Consider the following 9646-nt stretch of genomic DNA (forward strand, 5'->3'; position numbering starts at 1 on the left):
ATGAGACAATTGATGTTCTGAGGCCAAAACTCAGTTTTATCCATAGGTGGGGAAGTTACTTTTATTTTGTAGTGCACTACCGTTACTCACTACTTTTTCGAAAAGTAACGCGTTACGTTATTCGTTACTGTTGCGGTAGTAGGTAACGCGTTACTAACGCCGTTACTTCTGATAAGTAATGCCGTTACTTTTGCATTACTTCACCAGTTGTCCTTATAATATGTACCATTTTTGGTTGAGTCACATAAGTGCATTCCGCAAATCAATACAAGCAATGTTGGGCAAAAACAAGGGTCACGTATGAACACAACTTACATGTACGATTTATTGCAACGCAGAAGTAGTTGATGTTCAAAATTTTCATCGGTGAGCTTCGCCCGTTGGGCTGAGAGAACGCCTAATGACCAGAGAGTGTTCCTTGTCAAGGTTGATAGAGACGGTGACCTTTTATCTCATACAGTACAAATTCAAACAGCCAATTCCTTGGTACTTTGTTACTTGTTCAGAGGATAGAGGCTATTTTTCTGCCGCTTTTGCCCCATTCGTCGGAAAAATACCAGAGGGAGTGAAAAACAGAGGTGGTAAACAAAGGTGACACCTCAACCAGGGTAGGTCAACAACCCTTCTTTTGCGTTCTTCGTGGGTGTCGATGTGACCTTCTTGTCATTGTTGAAGATGAATAGAAAAAATCCGGGATTTTCCCGAATTCTGCAGGCACGGTCCTCGCTCAAGCTTTCAAGTTCCCGAACACGCAGTAACGCATAACGCCCGTACGCGTTAGTTGTTAAAAATGTAATGACGTTACGTTACTCATTACTTTTCTCCCAAATGTAATGCGTTACCATATTTCACTACTCGAATGTAACGCGTTACCGGTAACGCACTACTTTGTAACGCGTTACTCCCCACCTATGGTTTTATCACAGAGTAATTTTAGGCGGTATCTTTGTTTTCGTTTTTTTTTTTAATGTCAAAATGCACGGAGGACTGAGAACAAATTATATGATTTGCATGTGTGTGCACAGTAACTTCCCTCCAAGTGCCCACGAAAGGTAGTTACTGACAGGGGCAGTGGCCCAGCGGCGCCGTCGCCAGAGAGGGCGCCGAACGGCAGGCCCTGGCAGTTTGATTGGACAGTATAGTATAGTATAAAGTGGGAATGAAAAGAACTCACAAAGAATAAGGAAAGACAAACAATAAGAAAAATAAATAATTCATAAAGAATAAATAAAGAACAAACAAAGAACCGAAAACGCTTGTTTGCACTGCTCAGAACGTAGATTGAAACAGAATTTGAAATACGTTCTCGGCAGTGCAAATAAGCGGTTTCATTTCATTGTTCACAGGGCTTCTGATGGCAGTGGGAGGGGGCTTCAGATTTACCCTGTCCTAGGAGCAAACTCGCCTCGCGACGGCTCTGAATAGCACTATGCTCAGGTGAGAACGTTATTTCGAGGACAAAGAGATTTTATCCAGGAATTTCATACAAGCCCAGATCAGATGAGATACTAGAGACACCACTGATGTCGCGAATTTTGTACTACTTCGCCATTTGTACGCAAATTGCCTTTGCAGAGTATTTGTCAAGAAAGATTTCAGCCGAGGAACACCGTCTACAAATACGTGTGGCGTATAGCATTCTGGCCCAGTTTGAGATGACCTCGCATTTCACATGTCGATTTGACAGCACTTCTTTCCGGAAACGTAACAATCATGGAATCAATTACAATCAAACGTAATATGTACATACGTATATGATGTACAGAAAGGGAACACGTCTGGCAGAACTAAACTAATTCCACGTCAGTCTCTCTTGGATGGTTTCATAGAAAAGAGTTGGTTATGATACGAAGGATTGCCTTCCATGTTTTCTATTTTATTTTTCCTCACACCAAACCAAACCAACCAGCAACTGCCTTTCTATAACATTCGTCTCACGTTGTTGCATGAGGCATGCGACTTTTTATTTCTTGGTTCTTTCTCCTTTCTTCTTGTTTCTTTGTTTACTGTGACTTTGTTAAGATTTATTTCCATGTGTCGGTCGGCCACAATTATAATTTGCGGGAATAAACTATTTAGTATTTGTTCGTATTTTGCTTCATGATGGACGATGTTAATGGCCAAGGCTCCGACCAAAACGCCTGATAATTCACGCCGAATGAGTTTATCGGGAGATCGCAAGAAAAATCAGTTCGTCTGTGTCGCAACGTACCGTAAGTAAAAAAAGAAAAAGAAAATGTACATATTTCCCGAAGGCCCCTTTCAATGCTGCACAGTTTCTCCCTTCCGATTCCCTCTCAACCTCCGACCGCTCGCAAGGCCCCTCAAGGTAAACGTACGCACGCACACAACACATAAATCTATGAAAACAAGAGCGGAAGGTAGATCAGGCAGAGCGCATTCAGTTCAGGGACAGCCCTCACCCTCGAAGGAGGAGAGGGCCATTTCCTTCGTTGCTCTACGCGCAGCCACTCGGAAACTGGAGAAGAGCATCGCGCCACAAACGCCCTGATACTTCCACTCATTGTTCGCGCCGGGACGTAGCAATGATGTACTGCAAGTATTGCTGAAACTTCCTCGCCATGTCTGACGTCGTGTCCAACGCCCGTGCCCTTGGCAGCGATGTGGCTGATCGCATAAAACAGTTCTTTTTTTGTGTGTCGCCCATGGTAGCTGAGCGAGTTTTCGCCGCGTTTGACATTTTCCCAGTGTCATCTCTCAACTTGTGTGTCGTTCCAAGTTTCGTCACCATGACTCCCTTCACCGGCGTTGCAGCACTGCTCGATTTCTTCAGTTGGAATCGAAATGCAAGACTCTTCAAGTGCTTTTGGGTGCAGCGGTTATCGTTGGATGACACGGTCCTAATGCAAGGATTCCAGAAATTATTTAGTTTGTTCAGTGGTGTTGTTTTCGTATACAGAAAGGATGGTGCGATCTCGTGCAAAAACAGTTTCCTGTCAACCGTCGCGCGCTGCTTGTCCACTTTAAACTCGATGGTGCAACCATCCAAGTGCTCGTTATCCATAGAGGATGTGCCAGAGTATATGCGCCACAATGCGTATATTAAGTTAGGTTATAGAGACTTTGTCACCACAAGAGAATGCCTTCGCGGGATCTTCTCCTGGCATAATGAAACGGTCAACATCTGGAGCAACTTACTGACTGTTATTATTTTAGCCATCTTGACAGTCAACGATTACAAGTTCCGTTACGACCCCGTGTCAACGTTCGACCGCTACCTCTCGACAGCGATGTCAGCGTCCTATGCGACCATGCTCGTGTTATCCATGTTCTACCACGTGTTCAACTGCTGCTCTGAAAAAGCATTCCGCTTCTGGTATCTGTGGGATTTTTTCGGAATCTGGCTCAGCATGATTACTTACACCGCTGGATTTACCGTGCTGCAGTTCAGACGCCACTTAGTGTGGCAGTGTGTTTATCTAATCACAGAAGCTGTAATTGCATTGTTCATGTGCTGCCTCACGTTCATTCCGAGTTTGCGAAAACAAGAGTGGGATGATACGCGAACCCAAGCGGTCGGATGGTTCGTCGTCTTCAGTTTACTACCCCTCGTTCATAGCGAGTGCATCAATCCTGAGAGTGTTGTTAGGGCAACAGCGTTCGGACATTGGGCCGTTATTGGGACTCTTGTGCTGTCATTCCTTGTATTCTCGACGCGTTTTCCGGAAGCTTGGCATCCAGGGACTGTGGATTTAGTTGGTTCAAGTCATCAGATATGGCATATCGGGATCTCGCTCAGCGTTGTTGTAGCCCACGAATTATACTTCGCCTACATCGAAGCATACGGGAAACTGGCCTCTATACAAGTCGTCACTGCTTAGGGCATTTTTCTCTTTAGTCACGACACGATGCTGTTCTTTGAATTAAAGTGATCCGACCCGGAGTTTTGTGAGTTTATACAATGTGTACGCGTTCAGTGTGGACACGAATTCTGTGAAACGGAAAAAAAAGTACGGCAATAATTGTTTCAATGAAACTCAACATTAGGGGTTGCGGCCTCGCTTAGGAATAACACTGTGCAGGTCTATCGTGCGATGCGACGGTGGGCGTTGAAACGATGGGCGGGGTAAAACTATCGTCCTAATGTAGCGCTAGAGCTTATCCAAACGTGTTCAAATAAGGGACTCCGTATGACGTGTCCAGGCTCTAACCTCTCTCAACAGGTAGTGTAAAGTGAAATAAAAAATTATGCTTATCACTCTCACGAAAGAAGTGGATAAATTTACGTTTACCCTTACCAAGCGTAAACTTCGGAAAATGGCTGACGGTGTATCCGTCACGCTGTATTTTATTAGCACAATACAAAAAGCAACACTGAAGCTTCCCTAGTTTAATATATACAAGCTTTCGCGTGGGGGACCACGCTTCATCAGGTACAAGGTACATCTTGTACATCAGGTACATCTTGTACCTGATGAAGCGTGGTCCCTCACGCGAAAGCTTGTATATATTAAACTAAGGGAGCTTCAGTGTTGCTTTTTGTATTGTGCTACATTTCTTATCGGACTTGACTTCCCCTGTTTCACCGAGATTCTGTATTTTATTACTGAGACCCGTAAATGCTCCCCCTGTAAGCACAAAGGGCAGAGTTTTATGTGTAAATGGCACAGATGACATGATTTACTCTTATATTCTGACGTATAAGATTTCGCCTTGACGGATAAACTGAGACTGTGAGTCGTAATATCAGTTCTTTATGGCTATATTGACGGATATTGTTCTTCATATGTTATACGGGCCCTTCTTCCTGACAGCGCGTGCACGTATGTAGTGCCGTGCGCAACCTGCCAAGCATATTTTGGCTTTTGCTGGAATAACCGACACTCTCGTGGCTTCTGGTGTCTCATGGCCTCATATCATGCACCGTCCAACAGCAATGTAAATCGCCTCGTTTTGGGCCTGCTGTCTTCAGTTTCATTCAGTTTTATCGTCTATTATTTCGTGTCGAACGTATGGCAGGAAGAAGTATAGCATCGAACGAGACAATTTCGCACGATAGGCCCGGTTTCCACAACGCTTGTTTCAACCGACATTATGGGTTGCTAAAACCTGAAGTTAGCACTCAATTCTTTTTTTACAAACGTTAGTTGATGACGCGACGAATGTTTTAGTGACAGTAACTCCCTTTAGTGAAGTTGGGTTTAGCGTTCAATTCAAGTTAAGGGACCGCTGATCTTGGTTCAAGTGTTAATCGGTGTTGGTGATACTGGGCCAGGCAGGGTTTCATCAACGCTGGTTAACTTTTAACGGAGGTGATACGTTGGTAAAACATGAAGTGAACACTTAATTCTTTTTTACAAACGTTAGTTCCCTGCTGGAAAAAGCAGGATGGATCTCATTCGGCGCCCGCATCAATTTCAACGAGTTTCAAGGAGAATTTATGCACACAATTCATTTAATGTGAACAAAGCAGACCTGTGTTTCTCATCGAAGTAATGAGAGGTGTTGTTGGAAAGCTGACTTTACCTTTGAGCGCTCCAACAGATGTTCTGGTGAAGGAGTCTTCCAGGAACCAGGAGCTAATTTGTCCAATGAGAAACAATGACTTTGAATGAGAACTGAGGCACCCAATTCATTTCGTGTGAATAACGCAGGCATTTCTCACTGAACTAATGAGAGGTGTTAATGGAAAGCTGGCTTATGTTTCAGCGCTCTAACAGGTGTTGTGGTGAAGAAGCTTCACAAGAAAGCAGGAACTAACCCAAGTAATTTGTCCATTGGGTGCCAATAAGAAACAATGATTTCCAATTGAACCAATCTGAACCGACGTGTCGTGCAGTGAAAATCCCCTTCACAGAAGAAGAACGAATTGGGCAATTGGTTTAGCATTGAACCGTCATGATCATCGCCTCAATTGAATTAATGTGGGCTAACATGGTGTCGGGTAAGACTGCTCCGTGCATACATGAAAGAAGGAATATGGTGGAAGACACATTCGAGTCAAGATTCGAAGACAAGAATTCAATTCGAAGACACATTGGAAGTCAATCATTCCAATTTAAAATATCTTGTATTCGAAATCAGTTTGAATTCCTACACTCTTCAATGGGCACAAACTAAGCAGCTCACGGTTCTTGAGTTGTTTAAGTCTTAACCTACATATTTTTTGGAATGCATGATAGTGAAAGAGAATATTCTCTTCCCCAGGAGGGCATGCATAGCAATACGCAGGGGTGCCTCAAGTTAAGTATGCTCTGTACCCATGCATAATTTTGCACATTGTGTTTGCAACTTGAGAACAGATTTATGTAAGCAAGGTACTGCACAATATTAAGTATACTCTAAACAAGAAAATCTCCAAAACAGGGTACATGACATCGTGTAAGAAAGATTGATGTTTATATCTTACGTTATATCAGAAAAAAAAAAAAAACTGCCACAAAAGACGTCAATGGTTATCTGAAGATTGTCGCACTACCAATACATTTAAAAACTCGAATGATACATGAGTGAAAGATATTTTACCAAGAAAGGAAAAACTGTATTTCACAACAGTAATCATCACTCATATTCAACCTTATTTGGCAGCGTGGTGACCACAAACTCCTCATTTAGTGCCATGCGCATACGTCTACATGCCAACATTTCAGGTGAAGATACTCTTATTCACTGTGAAACATAGCATACTGTTACGTGTGTTCGAGAAACTATTGTATTCCCACAAGTGTCAGTGAACTTACCGTTGCATGATTCTCTTGGCGAATACTAATGCGAAGAATCTCGGCATATGACCCGCCTTTCAGAAACTATCTTGTTGTTTGGCCTCTGACATTTAATACAGTCTGTAGTAGAATGGCACAGTGCTGGACAAAAGTTTACGGAACACGCTCCAGCGCATTCCCTTTTCAGAGTGGCACGCTAGCAGTGAATAGGACTGTACGGACTTACAGACATATGTCTAGGTTGCCCAGTCACCGGTTTGCAAGTCTGCAAGGTACCATTCGTTGCTAGCAGGTCACTATGACGAAGGAATGCCCCAGAGCGTGTTCCGTAAACTTTTGTCCAGCACTGTATATGACCCCTTCGGCTATTATTCGCTTGTGAGCAGTGAATCATAAAGGCAATACTGCCGTTGCATTTTTGAATATGTGAACGGCCTCAAGCTCTACACCTTTCCCAAGTGCCCATGAAGACCAAACTTTCAAAGCATGTTGCAGCAAATCATTCTGAAACAGTTGCTTCGCATAATCAAAGACAAATGGTTGTACTTTGTAGCGGCCACTGAAATAGGGCACCGAGAGGACCAAAATTGAAAACACTTTTTCTTTGTTTGCAATGTGAGTCAAAGAATGACAATTGAACGACATTTACGATTTGCCAGAGAGAAGCTCCATTTCACACGCAAACTTAAGAATGAGCCTAGTAAAAAAAGAAGAAGAAAAACAGCATGAATCCACTGTGGAACCACTCTGGAAAAGCTATCCCAGGTTGGAACTGGGCTCGCCGAGGCAGTTTCCATGCCGGGTCAGTGCAGTTTGAATTTCCATTCTGAAATCATCCAACTTCCAACTTCGAAAACCAGGATAGTTCAATGCTGGAGTCGAGCTGGAACTGGGTTGTTCCAGCAAGTACGCCGGATAGTGTTAGATTCCTGGCTGTCGAGAGAATCTGGGCTTATATAAAGCGAAAAAAAGAAAAATCTGCCGAAACTAAATGCACAACGTATGCAAATAATTTATATTCAAATATACGAGGGGTGTTCAAGTCAAACCGGGACTTTCCCTTGTGAAAAATCCTATGGTCATATTATAGCATTTCTATAGAGAAACGTCTAAAGAGGCTATAGACAACAAATAGACGGCATATAGACGCTGTTTGGACACACCACTTTCCTTCCTTTTTCCTCCGTTTAGCTATTTGGTACGGACATTCTATAGCATTTGTGCTATTGGAAAGCAAAATATAATCTTTCGTTGGACATGCTATAGACTTTATGAAGGTCACCTTCTGGGGCTTCCACCCATTACAGTTGAAATGCTCCTTCTCTTTGAATTCTTACGGTGGTCTGCATGCATTTGTTTTCGCACGTTCTCCCCCCCCCAAAAAAAAAGAAGCGCGTCCTGTCGTAGATAACACACTGACCAAGTCAGATATGTGAAACGCCAGAAAATTTATTATTCCTCATACGTAATTTTCCTTCCTACACTTCGGGAGCCTTCTGGACAGTGCTTCGTTCTCGTCTTCTAGCTCAGCTACTCGTTTCACGTTCTTGTCACATGTAGTGCCAGTGGGCTCTTGTGTTGCTGTGACCTGAGTTCAAAAACTGTTACCAGAAGAACCTGCATGTTTAAGAATATCTGGGTACTCAATATCCCAGATTGTCCCTCTCTGACAGCGATACTATCCCGCACATTTATCGCATAGCCATGCACCATGTCACAATCACTTTCCAGTCTAAACAAATCCAAGTACAAAAAGGGGCAAAGCTAGAGCTGTTAGAGCTCCGGCATTGCCGCTCTATTAAGCCTATCTATCGTTAAATGTAAGCATAGCCAACGGTGAGCCCTTCACTCTTCCGTACGGCAGTTCGAGGGACTTCTTTTCCGGTTACGATTGCTTAATGAACGAGTGCATTCAACAAACTCTCCGATTCCAGTTACGTATTGCATTCTTAAATTTGGTACTGGGATGTGTCCCCATGAACGCTCGGGTATTGGAGCATTCCGTCGGCAAATCCCGTTTTCACGCAAGTCACGCGTTTAGCCATTTTGATCATCCAAACTGCGGATGGCAAACAATGAGAGAATAAATTAATCACGATCATGGAGTACTTACGTAGTTTCCACATAGGTCGGCAACCATTTCGAGCGCCTTGAGAATTCCTAACCTATTTTTTTCCAAGGCTACAGCATCCCCTGTACCAATAGAAGAGATTATGAATCGCATGTATGCAGCAGAGAACACCTTCCTAAAAATGCTACTCGTAAAATGTACGGGCACAGACGGCACCAAGAGCTTCAGATAAGCAAGTAACTTACCAGTTGCACCAGCTGCAACGATAAAACCTTTGGATGGTTCAGCGACCAGATCCCATTTCATGGGGAGCTTCGTTCCACCACACGCGCATCGTGCAAACCAATGTCCACAAACACAAGCAACCACAACAACAAACCAATGTCCACATCAAATATTCGGTCCACCGGGTAGACATACAAAGCGTTCATATGGGGCCACTTCACTGAAACGTGCATTTTCTGCAAGGCAAATTTGTGAAGGAACACGGCAAGACAGACCTCTTCACGCTGGCACACCTACGACCACGGTCCCGTGCCTACGACAAATGGCGAAATAGGTCACTTTGTCTCTTTGTCAATGGTGCCTTTCCCCTGAATGGGAGGCTAACCAGTCCCGTCGACTCATTGGATGACCCCGTTGACCCACATTGGGGATAACCACGACTGACACACGTGGCCCTCGCCTGAGGTGCCAAGCAGTGTTGTATGAATACCTGCAGTTTTCCAGTGGGTTGTACTGACCTACAGAACTTTTCTGAAATCTAGATTTTTTAATCTCTTGGCCAATTCTGCGTGTCAACCGCTTTCGCATGTAATTGTGTATGTAATGACCTCAGTGTTCGTTTGACCTTTTATTTCCTTTTTTTTTGTGCAGTGACACAAATGCATTA

The 9646-nt window shown here is 43.6% G+C and overlaps 1 protein-coding gene across 1 annotated transcript; it reads left to right on the forward strand.

The window, feature by feature from the left end:
- Window positions 1-2467: 2467 nt before the first annotated feature.
- Window positions 2468-3904, forward strand: LOC135393067 (progestin and adipoQ receptor family member 3-like). The gene has a single exon (XM_064623641.1). The coding sequence runs from the start codon at window positions 2583-2585 to the stop codon at window positions 3840-3842; it is 1260 nt and encodes a 419-aa protein (XP_064479711.1). The 5' UTR covers window positions 2468-2582; the 3' UTR covers window positions 3843-3904.
- The last annotated feature ends 5742 nt before the right edge of the window (window positions 3905-9646 follow it).

This window comes from Ornithodoros turicata, chromosome 4 (genome assembly GCF_037126465.1).
Source record: "Ornithodoros turicata isolate Travis chromosome 4, ASM3712646v1, whole genome shotgun sequence".
Taxonomy (NCBI): domain Eukaryota; kingdom Metazoa; phylum Arthropoda; class Arachnida; order Ixodida; family Argasidae; genus Ornithodoros; species Ornithodoros turicata.